Source organism: Bombus bifarius, unplaced genomic scaffold, assembly GCF_011952205.1.
Source record: "Bombus bifarius isolate JDL3187 unplaced genomic scaffold, Bbif_JDL3187 scf7180000008008, whole genome shotgun sequence".
Taxonomy (NCBI): Eukaryota; Metazoa; Arthropoda; class Insecta; order Hymenoptera; family Apidae; genus Bombus; species Bombus bifarius.
This window is the reverse complement of record NW_022884386.1, coordinates 1,928,740-1,947,801: the sequence shown is the minus strand read 5'-3', so window position 1 is coordinate 1,947,801 and position 19,062 is coordinate 1,928,740. Positions and strand designations below refer to the sequence as shown.

The following is a 19,062-nucleotide window of genomic DNA, read 5'->3' as shown; positions in this document are numbered from 1 at the left end:
AGCAATTAATAGAAGTTTTATCCAAGATAATTAATTTCTTCCTTTCCGAAAAACATCCTGGTCGATCTAATAAATCGGTCAGCCTATAAACACACGAATCCTTCTATTTTTACGCTCAGAAAGACAAATCCAATTATTATTTACCTAACTGATGAGAAATTGTACGACTAAAAAGAATGTCCTCTATTTCAGCAAAATAATCAATCACTCCTGCCCCGACACGATCGACGAACGTACCATCAACAAGAAGAACCTGACCCTCTACAAGAAACACGAAAACCTAACGCTGGCCCTATCGTCGGCCCAAGCTATCGGTTGCAATATCGTGAATATCGACGCGCACGATCTGACGAAAGGTTCGCCTCACCTGGTGCTGGGTCTTCTATGGCAAATTATACGTATCGGTCTGTTCAACCAGATCACCCTGGAAAATTGTCCAGGCTTGGCCACTCTGCTACAGGACGGAGAACGCATCGAAGACCTTCTAAAATTATCACCGGAATCTATCCTGCTCAGATGGGTGAACCATCATCTGGAAAACGCCGGTATAGCCAGGCGATGCCACAATTTCCATACGGATATCACCGACTCGGAGGTCTATACGTACCTCATCAAGCAAATCGCACCGAACACGGCTGGAGTTACTCTGGAGGCTCTAATGGAGCCGAACCACACCTCTCGAGCGGAAATTATGTTGCAACAGGCGGCCAAGCTGGGCTGCCGTAGCTTCGTAACACCCAGCGACGTGGTCAATGGCATATACAAGCTGAATCTCGCGTTCGTCGCCAATATGTTCAATAACTATCCTGGCCTGGACAAACCGGAAAGCAGCATCGAAGGCCTAGAATCCCTGGAAGAGACGAGAGAAGAGAAAACATATCGAAACTGGATGAACTCGATGGGCGTGATGCCTCATGTGAATTGGCTGTACTCCGATCTGGCCGATGGTCTGGTCATCTTCCAGCTTTACGACATCATCAAACCAGGCACCGTGAACTGGAACAGGGTGCACAGAAAGTTCACGAAACTGCGCAAGTTCATGGAGAAACTGGAGAACTGCAATTACGCGGTCGAGCTTGGGAAAACGATGAACTTCTCGTTGGTCGGAATCGCTGGCCAGGATATCAACGATGGAAACGCCACGTTGACTTTGGCTTTGATCTGGCAGTTGATGAGATCGTACACGTTGTCGATTCTCACGTCGCTGGCAGGCACCCAAGGTAGCACTTTGGTCGAGAAGGAGATCGTTCAGTGGGTGAACTCGAAGCTTCAAACGGCAGGGAAGACGAGCGGTATCAAGGGTTTCCAGGATTCGTCGATAGCCGATGGAAAGGTGGTGATCGATCTTATCGACGCCATTAAGCCGGGGTCTGTGAACTATGACCTCGTGAAGGAAGGTGGAACCGAAGAGGTGAGCTGTGGGGATTGTTGCTTTAAGGGAATAGAATTTGGTTGATTTGTTGGTTTTAAAGTTGTCGAGATCGCGAACGTCTTCGGTTAGAGTTCAACGAAGTCGTTTCTTGTTGCGAACTTTTCTCTCTGGAATGAACTCACGGTCGGTGGAAAATTACAAACGAGTCTTCCTTAATATCGGAATATTTTTTGTATAGTTTCGAAATAATCATCGAGGAACTTGTGTTGATTTGCATAGAACAATTTGCCATTGCCTTAGAAAATATTGCAAGCCATTTATGGTATCTGTGGTATTAAATGACTTTAAAGACCTGCAAAATGCAGCATAATTTGCCTGATATACGAACGTTATTTTCTTACTTACGTAATATAATATAACCTGTCCGAAGGTGAAGTTAAAAAAGATAATAATAAAATTTACATGAATTTCGATGTTTTAAATATACAATTCAAATGACAAAATCGCGTTTAATCTAGCTGCGGTCTTTGAATATTTATATCCGAGTATCTGTATCGTTTTAAAAATAGAAAGACCTGATGTTTTAAAAAATAAGTCACCGCGAAGTAGAAGCGAAAAACCATATACGCAAAACGATTCTTTCACATTTTTCACAAACCGAAGAGATTTGCATCAAAAGTCTAAAACCCAAACGATACGAACATTCTGGAAGATGAACGAAACGAGACAAACAAAGCATCCAAACGATCGTTTCGCTTACACGAGATTAACGCACGAATTCACGCGAATTTCATTTTTTTTTAACGCAGAACAACCTGGACAACGCGAAGTACGCGATATCCTTGGCCCGAAAATGCGGCGCACGCGTGTACGCGCTGCCAGAGGACATAACCGAGGTGAAACCGAAGATGGTGATGACTGTGTTTGCCTGTCTGATGGCGATGGACTACATCCCCAATATGGATTCCGTGAAGCAGCAGAACAACATTGCGAACAACGGTCAATAATGTCGCGCCGCTTGCGATTCGTCCGCGTACGATGTTTTCGCTGTGCACGGCAGGAACTGTGTCGACTGAGCCACGGTTTGCGCGCCGTGTCTCTTCTACGAGCGTAATAATTGTATATACACCTAGGTTAGAGTAGTTTGTTTTCCAAGACCGGAGCGACAAAAAAAAAAAAAGAAAAAAAGAAAAAAAGAGAAAAGAATGGAGAAGAAAGAAAAGGAAAGTGGAGAAATAGCGAACCGAGAGAAGGGGAGGAAGAAATCGCTTAATATAGAGAGACGACGATTTAAACGAACGCGTTCTTTTCACGTCGTCCGCTAGTTAGGCAGATACTTCGCAAGATTCGGTTTGATTCAGAGCATGCGACGAAAGTGATTTTCCAAATGGTGGTTTTTGAAATTTTTTTTAATAGATAGAGTGGAAGAAAGTAGAGGACAGATCGTCACGTTGACTTTTGCTAGCGAGCTTTCAGTAAGAATCGTACGAGGATACAAGTGGAAAGTGTTTGTCACGATCGGACGGTTCGGACGACGCTTTAGATAACAATTTTTTTTTCCCCCATTTTTTGCGGAAAGGAAACATGTTTCGACGAGATATAATGTTGCTTATCGATCGCTGATTGTTCGCCGAGTATGTACCGTGCACCGTGGTTTATGATATGGGATTTCTCCTTCTCCGAATGTTTCCGCAATCATATCCCTCGTCTCACTGTCTCAATATTTGTAACCGTGATCATTTTTTAGATTTGTATAAATCGATTTTGTAACGATGTCTGTCTGTCAATGGTATCGACGATAAGAGGAAGATTCGATACGACGATCACGATCTTATACGAAATATCTGAACGTTAAGAGACTTCGGTAACTCGAGGGGACGAAATAATTCGCGTATACCGGATATACGTGGCTTTCAAATTGTCGATTATATATACATATATACATATATTTACATTCTTAGATCATATATACATATACATTTGAGATGTGTACACGTGTTTGATACCGCGAGTGTGAAAATTGTCAAAACTTCACAATGACAATGTCTTCGATAGATGAGTCAATCGAGCGAGCAATTCAAACGAAACGAAACCTCTAGGAAAACGTTGTATCTATGCGTCTAGCGAAAGAAAGAAACAACAAACGGCTTTATACGAAACTTATATCGCGAGGTACCATTTCCCAATGTTCATCTCTAAATAGATCGTAAAAAATTGTTCGTATCGTTTTCAGGTAAATATTTCATTTTCATCGAACGATACGTCTGAAGACGAATTATACGCGATATTTGGATTCGTTTAATAAAAAAAAAAAAAAAAAAAAAAAAAAGAAAAAAGAAAGAAAGAAAGAATAATACCAATCGAAAGCAACATACAAAGGAGAACGTATAAGAACTGAAACTATCGTCGTAAATTTGTGACTTGTCGAGCTTTTTTTCATTTTCGTGTTGTACCCAGTCATTCGCCATGATTTAACACGGTGAATACTATCGATGCGACGCGTGAACCAATTCCATATATCGTCGACGAACGAAATGAACGCACAAGGATCATTGTAATCGTGCCATTATAAATATCGAAATCGTAATCGTGATTGGATGCTTGTTGTAATATTTAACGATCGATTCCAACAAAACGTACTTACGTATTTAAAAAAGAAAGAAGAGGACGCTTTAACCTACGTTCTACAGCGAGCGACGAAACAACGCTGGTTCCTCTTGGTCGTACACGTTTTTTTATATTTGGCGCGCGTATTCCGACGCAACGAAGCGCACTCCGTAGCCGGAAGAGCGTGCGAGTTAGGTTCGTTGCAGACGAACTACGCGATATCGTTGCAATTTTGCATCGTACGAATCTTTTATCAACGCAGTTTCGCATCGAATCACTTTGCAGCGATATCGTACGATTCGACAGATTGATATTTCCAAAGCCATAACATTTCGCTGTTACAAGGAAATTAAGGAATCAATGGCTGGTGTAATCGAGCGACGCGAAGTTGTCGCAACTTCGCGTAGCGCGCCAAATTCGAACTTGCTACAGAAAATTCACGCGCCTTTCCAATCGAACGATTAAACTGTCAATTCGTACATCGTCGATGCAAAATCGCAACGACGTCTCATTCGTCTGAACGTCTCATTCATTCTTTCGTAGTTGGAAAATGTCATTTGGCGATAGAAGCGAAAAGTCGATCGACCGAATCTACTTTGTACTTGTTGTACCGTCTTCTTTTCCTCTGTTTTATTAGAGAAGAAATTTTGCGCATTATATGCGACGAATAAGCGCGACGCGATCGCGAGAAACGACAAGTTTTAAGAGAACCTTGTCGAGAGCTTGGTACGGAAAGTTCAGCTTTTAGACGTTTTAGGGACCGCGCTGTGTATTCGAGGAAGAATCTAAGTGCATTTTCTACTGCGACTATACCACTATATGTTCTTTAGGTCTCAATTAAATCAAGATTAAAAGTCGATTGGTTAATCGATGAATCGTACGAGAAAAAGGATCGTACTGGGAAGATCGATCGTAACTTGAAAATGAAATATCGAACGTGCAATCCATCGATGCTTGGGGCATTCCTACGTGGAAACAAAAGGAAACAAGACAAGTTTCTCAAAGAAACAGGACACAAGCTAAGCGTTTCTTGATCGAGGATCAAATTATCCTTTCGATTGTTGGATGAAATCGAAAATCGCGCGTTACGTTATCCATTCCATAGATAACACTCGTACCAGGCTGCATTTGTTTCTGAAGTATCAGGATACGAAATTACATTCCGTGTATCCTGAGTCGAGATAATCGAATTCGAAGGACGAGAAAGAAATTTAGAAACGTTCAAAACGCTGAAGAACGCGTTTCGATATTCTCTTCTGTAATGTTCGCGAGTATCGGGACGTAAGTCTTTTAAAAGAGGGCCGTTTGCAATCCGAGCACCTAGATTTAAGATTTAGCAAGGAGAGAGAAATTTTGCTCTGTTCCCTAAGGCGAAACTTAGATTAGGAAAAGAAACAAAGAAAAAAAAAAAGAAAAAAAAAGGAAAAAAAAGAGAAAAAAGAAGAAAGAAAGACACGCGTGGACGCGGGAGGAAGATCACGAATCACGTTACGCTAAGAGTTCTTTTTCCCTGTATTTTTGTTTTAATCGATTCGTCAATCAATTTCAATTTACAATGATCGCTGAACTAGAGAAAACAAATGTGTATACGTTTACATACACACGATATTCTGTGCGTACATGGACGTGTGTGGGTCACCGTAGATATATAATTTAATGTATCCGTAATTTAAATAAAAAGAAATTTATCTAATAAGATTTATGTAAGATTTTAAAAATGTAAATGTTAAACGCATTATTTAAGGTGAATGATATATGATGCTGATAAAATAGAATACATAATAGGAGAGATTGTAGGTATTTCGATACGAGACTATATTTATTGTCTTCCGTTTATTTTTTTTATCATAAATTGGACAAAACATTCTATGGTACATTAATATGTTGTCTGTTTTTAACTTACAGCTTGACGTCGACAGATTATACTTTGTCTTTTTAATCTATAACTGTATTTCAAATTATCGCAAAAACCATTCATTTCATCGGAAATATCCTCTTCGTCTCTGAATTCGCCACGATGGTAGTTATCGATGAATTAGGAATTTCGAACAATTCTCGTTTGGCTGCTCGAATATCTTTCAGAGACAGACTTACGTATTGCGTCATAGCCGACAGTTTCTTCTTTTCCGTGCCCAAAGTGCCCATCCTTGTTATCGACGAGACGAACTGATAGTCGCTCACGAAGACACGCGTAGTCGAACTCTCCTAGAAACGAGAGAAGAATCGTTATAGCATCTAATTTTTTAATTGTCAAGTTTCTCGTACGATATAACTTTCTCGCATCGCAATAAAAGTGCAAAGAATCGCGAAACTAATAGCAACGTCAGATCTACGAAGAATTAGAAAATTGCAAGCATCAATTTCCAAGAAATTACGAGATTGCCAATAAGATTAAACTTACAAAAGTACGGCTAATGGTAAATTTACAAACTGAGTTATAAAATTACGAAGATGAGATTTACAAGGAATTACACAATCGCAAATTACAAGGAATAATATTCGAATGATTCTAGAATAATTTCCACAAATTTGACGAAAGCTAAAAGGAAAGAAATTTCTTCTAAATCTTCGAATATCATGGAAAATAGTCGCTCACTAGATGCGAATCGAGATCCGCTTCGACCACGATATTGGCACCATAAGATCCAAAGTAGAAGGATGCGTAGTAGCTGCAATTATTCAGATTGGTCGTCTTCTGGATCAGTATAGTCTCGCTGGGAACTTTGTTCAATCGTGGCAGAGATTGCAGATCGTATCTGTCGTTCTTTATCTTGTTCATCATTCTCTTGGAGGGATAGTGATTTATCGCAACCGTCACGCCACATTCTCCGATCGTCGTGTTCTCCGTAATGTGGAACGTTCCATCGGGCACGCCATTCAAGTTCACTCCGATATTAAATCGTTCGGCGATCAATTTAATATTATTCAAATGTTCAACTTCGACTTGATCGTTCACCGTCAAGTAATCGATACCGTTCTCGCTGAATCTTATTTCGAATGGCTCCTCGCTCATTAGGTGTCTCGATTGTTCCTCTGGTATGTCGATTTTATTGTCGTTGGTGATGTCAATGCTTTGTCGTCTGACGTTTCCCAAATGACAGAACAATCCATCAGGGTCTGTCGGTCTACAGAAGAGGTTCATCACTGTGTAGTTCGACGTTTGAACTCCATCGTGGTTCATCGGAGTCGAAGTAACGTTCATCTCTACGTCGAACACGTACTCTGGTCCATATTTCCAGACGCTCTCGTCGACCGTCACCCGGACCACTGAAAAACGATAAAATTCTCGAATAATTTTGATCGTTCGACGCACGTTAGAGTATCGTTGTTAATTCTTTCATACGTTAGATCAGTTAATTTCGTTCGTCGATTCTTTTTCCCTGAATTCTTTGAAATTTTTATTAAATATTCTGTTAGACACAGTTTTTATATAATTCAACGCAAACGCATGGCATTGCAAGTATTTATTATTCATTTTCTTGTATTTTATCTCAGTCGATTTATCTTTGATAATTTTTAATATATTCTACTTTTGCACTCGATACACTTGCTCCAATTGGTACAGTTACAGCTTCTAACTCATTGTCACACAGAATTCGAACTTTTCGTTATACACTTTAATTAGATTAGTTCTAGTTTAGACGATTTACTTCTCAGGATATTTAATAAATCTTGACGTTAATTCTCAAACACTGAACTAGGCTAAACAGCACTTACTCTAGTTGACACAGTCACGGTTTCTTCTTTCAACGCAAGCGAAACTCGAAATTTTTGTCGTTAGTTTCTTTTCACGAGTTATTTTAGTACATTTACTTTTTTTTTTTTTTTTTAACGATCTTCTCGATTTTAGGAAATTTTAATATTAGTCTCTCGGTTCAGACGTGTTAGATTATTGTTAAAGCACATTCTCTACATAACAAAATGACGACGAAAGCACGAACAATTCTAATTTTTCCTTTTTATTTTAATATTCCTTCTAATTTGAAAATTTTATCAGCAAAACGAGTCGTACGTTATGAATAAGCGAATGAGCGAACGATTATACATAAATAGTTATAAATGATAAATAGTTATTTAATATGTCGTTTTCAAGCGATTAACGCCTGTAGACGTTTTTTCATGCGCTAACGAAGGAAGTTACGATTTGCAATTAGTTATGAATTATCGTTTGCATAAGCAGTTCCTGGCCCGATTCAGACAGATTGACGATAAAGACATAGTTAAATGGAAAATTGGCTTACCGACCTAAGAAGAACGGGATTAATGAGACGAGCATGTTGTAGCACTGCTCTCAACTGGTTTAATACTCTTCTTCGGCTTGAAGGTCCTTTTATATCGCCGATATACTCTGACGACCTCGTCGTGTAATTTAATTAAGCCATCCCACCACTGACGTTGTAATCGCAAATTATGCTACTTCGATCTGGGGTAACTCGCAACTCTCGAGATATAAAACGAAATTCGGGGTCTTATAACGTTTCCATTGATTCTACGATTACATCGTTTAAAATATATTTTCTCTGATAAAGTGCTTTCGAATAATAATCACAATCTTTGTAAAGAGTATATTAACGAAATTTCGATCGGTATATTTAATTTAATTTGCCCTATCATATGGACATTATTCCATTTAATAGTGATCAGCGTAATTTTAATTCGAATTTTAAAAATAAATGTAATTCATTTTTGGAAAGCAACTTGATAAGGGGCACAGTGTTTTCTACTATATCGACCGTAGCTAGTTTCACATTATCAGTTAAGCGAGATCGATCTCGGAGTCGTAGATCATCTTAACAGTACCAAATTCAAAAATCTAGTTATTCTTTCGAGCAATGAATTGTATTCGAGTTACATAGAGTTAAGAGATTTTATTGCATATAATTTGATTACAGTTCCTTTACGATATTTCTATCCTCCTATACGGAGAGTAACGTCAATCTTCTACGGGAGTTTTAATATCTAATTATTATTATTGTTGTTGTCCATTGCTTCTATGGGATGTAGTCTCTCAAATTTGTCGAAATTGAAAAACGGCAGTGGATCCGTAGCGGGTTTTATGCCAAGTAGTTTCACGGAAGTAATATCCTGCAGGGTAAAATTCCTTTTGGCTATGTTGTTCGACACCCTCTGGCTTATCCTAGTTTCACTCTCAAACGTGTTATTATTGATATACATTCTGCTGATATATTCGTCCTGGAAAAGATAAGCGTTAACTCTCTATTTTATTTACGCAATAATTATCAGTAATCTGCGGTTTTTTTTTTCGTAGTTATGGGAAAAAATGGAAAAAATATATAAAACAGCCGAAGCATAGTAAACCCTGTAACGTTTAGTTGGTAATATAATTTTCTATCTAAATTTCACCTTTTTAATTACATTCCAATTATTAGATCATAGAAATTCATATTTTTTTACGGACGCGATTAAAAGAAACGTACGCCTTGAAACGACGCCTCTTTGAACTTCTTAGATCCAAAGATAGTAAAGTTTTCTAAAAATATAAACAATCTATGAAGTTAATAGATTTATGAAATTCTATAAAACGACCAAAAGTACATCTAATATTACGACAGCCGACATTTTCGACAAGACTAACTTTTAAATTGCTTATCATACTTTTTTCGCTATGATCCTCGTATCACTCAACGTGCCATGTACGTTCTATGAATTTTCACGTTTTTAAATATCCCATAAATGCACAAACGTACGGCAGTCTACTGATTATAAAATTGGCTAATTTTTGACACATACAATTTCAAAATTCGTCATTGTTTTCCGCAATGTCGGATGACATCTGCTATTGCGTTTGTCTGTCCACTTCTCAAATACAACAGTCTTGTCCGTATTTCGATTTGGTAACGACATAACCTCCAAATTGTAATTCTGTTTCTTAGATCGATCGTAACTCTCCTCTCGGTTACTTCTATGGAGATCGTCAGAATCGTAGAACTCGTAAATGACGAACAAAGAGGAACAGTCGTTTAACGGGTAATCTTTGTCCCCTGCGTACGAGAGATACGGCAATACGACGTTCGCGTATTTGCTTAGATCTATTTCGGTGCTTAATTCTTTGAAGACTTTTCGAAGGATATTAAGTTTTTTTTTGTTGATCGCTGATGAAAATCCGATATTTTCGATTCCTCTTGGACTGAATTCTATTACAAATGGAGTTCCTATCTCTCCTAGTTCGATGTGACCTCCGCTCATATCCTCGACCGTGATACCTTCGAAATGACAAAGTAACTGATCCATCGATTTTGGACGACATTTTAGTGTTGTGGTTACGCTTGTTTGGAAGAGTGCATCGCCTAATAGACCATCGGACAATGCGTGTGTGATGTTCACGTCGAACACATATTCTGGACCGTATACCCAGGCACGTGAATCGAACGTAGTGACGTTGGCCGCTAAATAAAGGAAATATCGACGAGATTAGTTCTTTTATCAGGGCCGGATCAACTCTTAAAAGTCATCGTATTATTCAAAATCATCCTATTCAAAATCATTTTATTTAAAATCACTAGAGTAAAATGAGATGCGATTGAGCGTTTTGTTATCAACGAATATTATTATATATTATATATATATATTAAATGTATTATAAAGAATATTATATATATATTATAAAGAAGCGATGGTTCAGTCGTATCGTAGATGATCGTAAGAGTTTTGATCGAGATAAATAATTTTGTAAAATACGTAATCGTTTCTACTTCGTAAATAATACAGTGTGCAAGCTTAGTCTACATCGCTACGTGTTCTACTAAAAAAGAAAAAAAATGAAAAAAAATATTAGGATCTGTACATATTTCAGAAACCCGAAGAAGATTGTAAGATGAGATCTCGTCGACGTAGAATTTGATTACTTTAGAGAACATTTCAATCAAAAATTGACTATTGACATTTGTAACATTAATTCCTGACTTAATAACAATATTAATAGGACACTTGGTATAGACGCAGCAGAAACATGATTCTAAATATCTGAAACCGATATACCGTATGTGTTTTTCGTTTTTGACCATCGAATCGATGTTCCTTCATTACAAATCGATAAGATCGATTCTTCAATGTTTCATGCATTAACGATGGGACCGGCAAAATATAAATTGGTCTGTGTGAAAAGGTGTGCTAGTGTAGGCTGTAATACTGATTAAAATTAATTGGCTTACCGACCTAGAAAAAATGGGATTAATACGACGTGCATGTTGTTGCAACGTGTTTAGCCACTGGATTGCCCTCGTAGCAGTTGAAAGCTCCTTTATATCAGTGACAGTTCGCGTAACCGTGCTTGTGTTTGCTAATTCGATATAATCTTTGTCCTACGACGTAGCTCAACATGTCTATATATATATATATAATATACACATATACATATACACAGGTACGCGTAATGCGTGTGTACATCGCATGTAATTTTCATGGTTTGGCGATTAGGAGAGTCGTGGCAACTTTCATGAATTGCCTCATTAAACTGAACGCAACTGAACGAGAAAGAGATTCCTTTTAGACTATTCATCTTCGTTAAACTCTATTGACTGTTGAACTTCTGCAACATAGTACAAAGTATTTTTTTTTACTCTTTAATGATACTCTTTGATAGATGATAGTTTTTTGATCGGTGGAAACTGGTTCAAAAGTTGGTTTTCATTGGAAATAAAATTATACGATTAACGATGTGACCCAGTGTAAGCTGGCCGAATTAAGCTGTTACTTTGACACTTCAACGACCGTAATCCGTAGCATGAGTGGTTCGTGTTATCGAAGTGTGTTATTCTATTAAACTCGTTACGCGGCTAAAGCGAGAGACCAGTCTGCTCGAGTTTGCGTTACTATGTTCCGAGTAGTGTCTCTCGGACTGGTCACGAAATTCGGGTTTCCCAAAAATAAGATATCGCTGCTTTCCTCGTATTTCCCATTAGTCGTTGCGCACCTTTCGCATTTGTAGCCGGAACGAAGTTGGACGAATTTGATCTGCCGAAGTTGACGTTTCCTTCTGTCGCAATGATTCTGCAAACGGATAAGAAGCGGAAAAGGAAGGACCAGTAGGAAACGGATGGGGATGAAGTAAATGGAGGAAAGACGACAGGACGAAGAGGAGTTGATGGAGTTAGGTAGAAAAGGATAAGGGAGGAAATAGGAGAAAAAGGAGAAGGTGAGAAAATGGAAGGAAGAAGGTGAAGAGACGTGGAGAAGAAAACAAGACAGAAGCGAAGGAAGAAACTGTGGAAGAAAAGGGAAGGAAAGATTCTACGAAGAAATGAAATGAAAGAAACGACAGAAGAAAAAAGTATTAAATAATAAAAGTAAGAAGAAAAGCAAAGTAAAGATAGTATTGTATATAATTAATTTCAGGAAAAATAGTTCATTAAGTAGTTATAGGACGCACAGTATAAATCCTGTCTTTCCATCGCTGTGGATTTCGTCATACTTGATATTATAAAGTATTATACATATATATATATTTAATCCTTTGTTGCACGCAAGTTACGCGCGAACTTCAAAGTGCGAGCGTGTGTACAGTTGTGTAGTTTTTTTTTTCTTTTTTTTATTTATTTATTAAAATTTACGATCAATTCTCGCATTGAGAATTTTCAGTAATTTTTTCTGGCGTGGCGCAATGACATGGCTAATTATTTATAATAAGTTAATACTTATTATAGACAAGTGTGATTTATAAGTACTTGTTAATTAAATGTAGCGTTTAGGTTCAACAGGTAGTGTCTCTTCAGCCTGCGGATCTGGTGCGACGTATCGAGTAATCCAGTAATTAGGGGGTTTCGATGTTTGTTGACTCTTTCGCTATATCTATTTATTTTCGCTATATATATTTTGCTATTTCCTCTTTGATTGTGGGCAGGTTGCGTAGTTGACAGCTAAATACGATTGGATCTCAATGTGCAAACGGGCCACGTTTAATTAGTTGATAACGCGTTGTTACTGGTACTCGTTCGATTTTCTGTGTTACGCGTTTGCTTCCCCTTTGTCTTGAACTTTTTAGAGAAAAAGAATAAATCAACTTTTGCTACTGCTTTACGAACTGTTAAACAACGAATTTCTTACAATTTTATACAATTTTATACAATTTTATACAATTTTATACAATTTTATACAGTTTTATACAATTTTATACAATTGCGGGACATTTTTCCATTTTTGTCAAACTTAATCTCTAACGTAGATAGAGATTACGTTTGAAAAAGAGAAAATATAATATATGTATAGAGGAAATGGAAAAATCGATCAGGTGGTAGTAATAAAATTATTTCATACGATTCGAGAAACAAACTTTACTGGTTACATTTATCGAATACAATTTTAGTCACATATGTATATAGTACATATATGTAATAATTATAACAACATCCATTGATCGATAATTAATATTCATCGGTTTGAGATAATTTATCGTAAGAGAAGATCTGAAATCAGCTGTAACTCAAGTTCTACTTCACCAACATTTAACACTCAGGAAATTGAATATGATTTTCTATCAATTTTGTTGATCCAAGATAGGCGATTTGTTCTGCTTTATTTTCAATTTTTTTGCAAAGATATTTCTTCGTCGTCTAAGAGATTCTACCACTGCTGTATATAATCATATTTCGAACGGAATAGTCTTTTCTTAAAGAATCTAAAACGTTCACAATATGAAAAATATATATCTTTCGTCTTGCCTACTTTTTTCTTCTAAGATTAGTACTCTTTGTAAGGTATTTAAGAAAATATACGAATACCTTCCCCGATTTTTGTAATACTAAGAGAAATTTTCGCCAATATATTTGACTATCTAAAACTACTAACTACTTGACTACTAAAATACGTAGTATGAAAATATGTATATAATTGAAAAAGTTCAGAAAATATGAGAAATATCATAAAATGTATAATTATATCGATATATATTTATGATATATATATATATATATATGTCGGGTATACATTAGGATTTAAGGCGCGTAACGATTCTTCGTTTGAATTAGCCATTGTTTTACAAAACAGAGAATATATTTACACGAATAAACAAGGTTTTACAAATATTATGAATAATGAATTTTGTAAATGATATGATTGATTAACAAATGATAAGTTAAATTATTAATTAGATTAAAGAATAATAAGTTTTATCGAACAATAAAAGAAACGAATAATATATCTTACGATTTACTAATTTAACGAATAATGAAAATTAACGATTGATAAATTTACAAATATTGAATTTAATTTACGCTATAAACAATGATCCGGGGTTCAAACGAATACACGGTCAACGGGAAAACTTTAAACAATTTTATAACACAAAAATACGTTTGCTGATCACACGGAAAAATTACTCGATGTATCACTTTCCAAGGCGACCACACGAATGCCTCTCTGATTAAAATCTTTTTCGTAATACGACTGCATTTGTTTGTTATATTCTCGCTGGAAACATCGAGAAGGTTCCAATCGTTGTTGCTAGGCAATATCTGTCAAAAGTTTGTTATATACTCCTTGGTAACATCGAGAAAGATCCAAACGCCCAAACGCCGATACTAGGCAATTTCTGTCTTCATCAAGCAAAACGTTTATCCCGTGACCGTGGCTACGTTCAGCGACCAGTTGTCACCTCGAACCCACTTTCGCTTTTCACAAATGTCAAACAATTACAGATGACAATTACTTAATTACAGTTATGATAAAATCTAGGCCAAAGCACTAAAAGGCCTCCTCAAAATTGCATAGGGAAGGCTCCGGTTTTCATTTCATCTCCGACATATATATATAAATATATATATATATCATAAATATATATATATATATCATAAATAAATATATATATATATCATAAATATATATATATCATAAATAAATATATATATATATCATAAATATATATATATATCATAAATAAATATATATATATATATATATATAATTATGAACGTAAAATTATAATTATAAATATTTTAGGAAATATCAGCTCTTTGTATTAGCTTTGATTATTATTGTGTTAGCTGTGTCAGCTTTCATTTTTCTCAAAAACAAGTAAACTGGGAAAGAGCTAATTCCGATCCTTGTTCAATTCTTACATCGATATCACATCACAGTACAAATTCGCTTTCTCAAAAAATAGCATTCTTTTAATGAAAATACTTTCATATAGAGATATATACGGTATGATAGCACATTAGCGAACATCATAATAGAGTTAGTCGAATTATTTTCAATTTCCTTAAATTTCAATTACACCATATACATTACAATATACAATTATCACATCATTTGACATGTACACAGAAAGTTGTTAACAAGTCTAGCACTTGTATTTTAAATGACATTTAGATTGGACTCGTTTCTCAGGTACACATATTCCTATGGGCACGTATACGTGTCGTATATGCCTGTGATTTATTGTTTACATATAAGATTTCATTGATCTACGAAGGAAAGGGCTCCTTTTTGAGTGATACTAATTGAATCACATAGAATTCAAACTAACCAGATTATTTCCTTTATAAAATGCCAAGCATCAATGATATATGTACTGAAATTGAGGAATTTGTAAAAAAGCAGAATGTATCAGTTTTACTTCTTAGGGAATCTGTCTATACAAATAAAGTAATTCTTTCTACTATATTTCCGTGTCTATATATGATATTTAAGATTAAAATATAATAATATCACAGTAAAGGTAGCATAAAACCTAGTTAGAAAATAATTAAGTGAATAATTCGTTAAGTAAATATTCGTTGAACTTATCCCAATTTAAAGCTTTGTACCGCGATTAAGAATCGTTTTTGTAACGTAGAGGCGGATTCTTAATCAAAATCACATTAGTCAAAACTCTAAATCATCATTCTTAATTCTTCCAAATTAATCGTTTCCAAAGAAAATTGATCGTTTACCGAGGCACGATTGACGGTTCTACATTCCTGCGATCGTCACAGCGATATCCTCTTCGCACAAAATGTGCTCGAACATATATAAAACATTCTGCAAATTGAAAGAGTCGCAATTCTGTATCACGATGGAGACAATATTCAGTTTGTCCAAAATGTCTCGTAGCATGGACAGCAGGTTAAAAAAATTCTTATTAGTCATTTTGATATTATCCTTATACACTATATGAAACACGTATTTCGAAATTCGTGGATCATAGCTCTGTGTGATAAAGGGAAGTTGGTCGGTGGGTAAGAAAGGGTTTCTAAGTAAATGGACAATACTGTCATCTTCCAATTTGCATTCTTTAGAGAAATAACGAATCACGTGAACCGTGTGATGCGTCGTATCGCCGTCTATCTTTTTCAATATAGTAAGCTTTCTCGTTTGCTTATTTTTTTTCTCTCCTTCCATTTTTTCATACAACGAATCAGTGTCTTGCGCAAGAAAGATATTAATATCCAAAAAATACCACTTTATTACTTTTCTACTTGATTGTTCAATTACGCGAAAGTAATTGAAATAATCTCCAATAAAATCGCTTAATTGATCGCAACAAGTCATGTAAAAAGGAATTACATGTCCTCGATCGACTGAGTCGAACCAATTTCCGTTTCCTACTCTACTGTTCATTTTTGGTAGCCAGAACATCTCTGTTATTATATCTTTAATCGTACCATCTCGTTTCTTGGACAGCTGTATCAATTTTTGTAAGTCAAAGTCTACAACAATGTCGCAAGTTGAGCTGAAGATGTTCTCGATACATTCAGTGACGGAACGAACATCGATGTTTAAGAATTCAGAAAAGCGTCTTGTGAAAGGAATGAGAATTTCGTCTGGAGAGATTAAATGACGGACCAGATGCAGAAGTTGGTCTTCTTCGTGACATATTTTGCGAAACTTGACAGACGTGGTGGATTTAATCGTCATGTCACCATTTTCAACGCGCATATGGATTAGGGCTATTGATAATTGTTCGATCATGATCAGGCGTAAGATTTCTTTGCTGTAGGCCCTGAACACAGTTGTAGACTCCATTATTCTGAAATAATTTCATTATTTAGTTTTAGGTTTAGGTTTTTAGGAACAAACGTTTGAATCTTTGTTTAGCATAATAATACGAACGTTTTAGCGGATATCTTTCAGAAGACCAAGATACTATTTACTTAATTTGATTAAACGCGTATCATCGAGTTTAAAAATTCGCGTGATTCTTCGATTGCATATTCAAACTTTTTCACATTCGAAGTATTTCATGTATGCATACGAAAAGAGAAATTATTTTTTCAGATAAAAGCTCGAATCACTCACACTGACGATCACTGAGACGAAACTGGTCAAATTTTTGCAAATTCCGGAATTTTAATACCAAAGTACACGATTGATGTTTATCTTTTCACAATCCATGATTTTCTGTCTGATTCGATTGCTACTATCTAAGAAGGCTGCCTGTTTTTCATAGATCGTTGAAATCTCCGGTATTTATGTGATATTTTCTCAGGATATTTTTTCTCAGGACAAAAAAAAAAAAAAAAAAAAAATATCAAAATAGAAAACTGGCTAATTTTAAAAACTAAGAAATCAACTGAAGAGATAAAGGGGAATTTGACACACAACCGGTACACAGTGGCTACAAAAAGTATTTGCAAACTATTATTATCTTACTCTTATTTTCTAATAAAACCTTTTTTCTATCAGGTTCTGCGTTTCATTTTCATATTAAAGTATTCAATTTTGCTAATCACGCGAAGTTCATTTAATTAATTAATTAATTAATACGTAAACGCTATAACAATAAATACAATGACGTGCAAATACTTTTTTCTTTTTGTATTTGTTTCTTTACGATAAGGATAATCGAACCCACCTTTTGACGAAGATTGGAATCAACGAAATTCTTGACCACATTGACCGATAAAGCTTGCTTGTTCTCCAACGTATGTATGCCCCAAAATGCAGAGTCTCTTCGAATAACTGCAAATGATATTTGCTTTACGTAAATATCACAAAATTTCAAAATCGGGAAAGTAGAGGAAACGATATGAGTGTCCTCCGAGTTATCACGACGACGACTTCACTGATCTCTGATTTGGTTGGCAAGAGGGTGGAGGTAACATATGAACGTTCGCCAGGAGTACCGCAGGCGCAGAGGCACCCTGTTTTGCTTATCTCATAGTCTACGAGTGGGGGGTTCTAGTTTCTACCTATCGTGTGCGAGATACCACCCCATGCCACATCCCAGTGTTGCATTAGTGTTTAAAGGAGCAACCAGTGGTAGAGGGGGGCTTAACACCTGTTATGAAAGAGAAGATGCGCGAGACCGGAAGTGGCCAGCTTTTACTCTATCAAAACAAAAACTGACCATTTCTTCGTATCATGCTTTTCAGATGTTTTCCTTATTCCAGATGTTTGCCTTACGAGCCTTCGTTCTTTCTATGTTTACGTGTTCTTTATAATTCTTCATCTTTCTCTTCTGTTCTTTACGATTTGCTATGATCCTTCGTTGTTTTCGGATAACGCGAACGGCTCCATTTAAAATATACGTTTCAACGTCCTGCCGATGCTGGTACATTACGTTGCCATTACGTGACGGTCCGTATAATGTAAATTGATGCTTAATCAAACGTAACTTATCTGAAAGTTTCGATTCGTGTTTGAAGATCGTAAATTTCTAGAAATTTTCATGACATTTTCCTTGTTTTTCCAATAAATTGTTCTACGCATCCTTGGTCTCTATTACTTTTCAATAAAGTTAATCGCACCAGCTATGCGATTCAATTTAATTGGTCAGTCGGTTTGTCCCCGGACCAGCCAGGAAGGTCCTGGCGCACGTCGATCGAGCGAAAATAATATCAAAGGATGAAAAGGATTGCAATATTGCCGAGGTCGGTGCAACATGTTCCAATTTTGTTTTGTTTATTAGTTCGTATCATTTTTTGTTTATTATATAAAAATGTATTATTATATATAACAATTACGCTATAATAAACAAAAACTGTTTGTTATATAAATATTTACAAAAATTTATTGTACTGTATTATATCAATACATCGTATTTATTTTGCAAATTAAAATCCCGATACTTACTATAGCGTATTGTTGAATTTTATCGGAATTTTATCGGAATTTTTTTCACTGCCTGCTATTTGTTCGAAATTATT

General features: G+C 36.1%; 3 protein-coding genes across 4 annotated transcripts in view; 1 reads left to right on the top strand and 2 right to left on the bottom strand.

The window, feature by feature from the left end:
- The window catches only part of LOC117206856 (plastin-2), a 45,292-nt gene extending 41,264 nt beyond the window's left edge, over window positions 1–4,028 (top strand). For both annotated transcript variants that reach the window (XM_033446582.1, XM_033446581.1), the window contains exons 3-4: window positions 193–1,411; window positions 2,182–4,028. In XM_033446582.1, coding sequence (XP_033302473.1) covers window positions 193–1,411; window positions 2,182–2,379 — 1,417 coding nt within the window. In that variant the 3' untranslated portion in view covers window positions 2,380–4,028. The remainder of the gene's footprint in view (window positions 1–192; window positions 1,412–2,181) is intronic.
- A 1,767-nt stretch (window positions 4,029–5,795) lies between these two features.
- LOC117206857 lies at window positions 5,796–8,377 on the bottom strand. The gene is made up of 3 exons (XM_033446583.1): window positions 8,225–8,377; window positions 6,576–7,246; window positions 5,796–6,184 (listed from the first exon to the last, which is right to left on the bottom strand). Exons 1-3 carry the CDS (start codon window positions 8,253–8,255, stop codon window positions 5,954–5,956), a joined length of 933 nt encoding a protein of 310 aa, XP_033302474.1. The 5' UTR covers window positions 8,256–8,377; the 3' UTR covers window positions 5,796–5,953.
- A 450-nt stretch (window positions 8,378–8,827) lies between these two features.
- Window positions 8,828–11,282, bottom strand: LOC117206859. Its single transcript, XM_033446584.1, has 3 exons — window positions 11,156–11,282; window positions 9,731–10,386; window positions 8,828–9,172 (listed from the first exon to the last, which is right to left on the bottom strand). Exons 1-3 carry the CDS (start codon window positions 11,184–11,186, stop codon window positions 8,939–8,941), a joined length of 921 nt encoding a protein of 306 aa, XP_033302475.1. The 5' UTR covers window positions 11,187–11,282; the 3' UTR covers window positions 8,828–8,938.
- Between the last annotated feature and the right edge of the window lie 7,780 nt (window positions 11,283–19,062).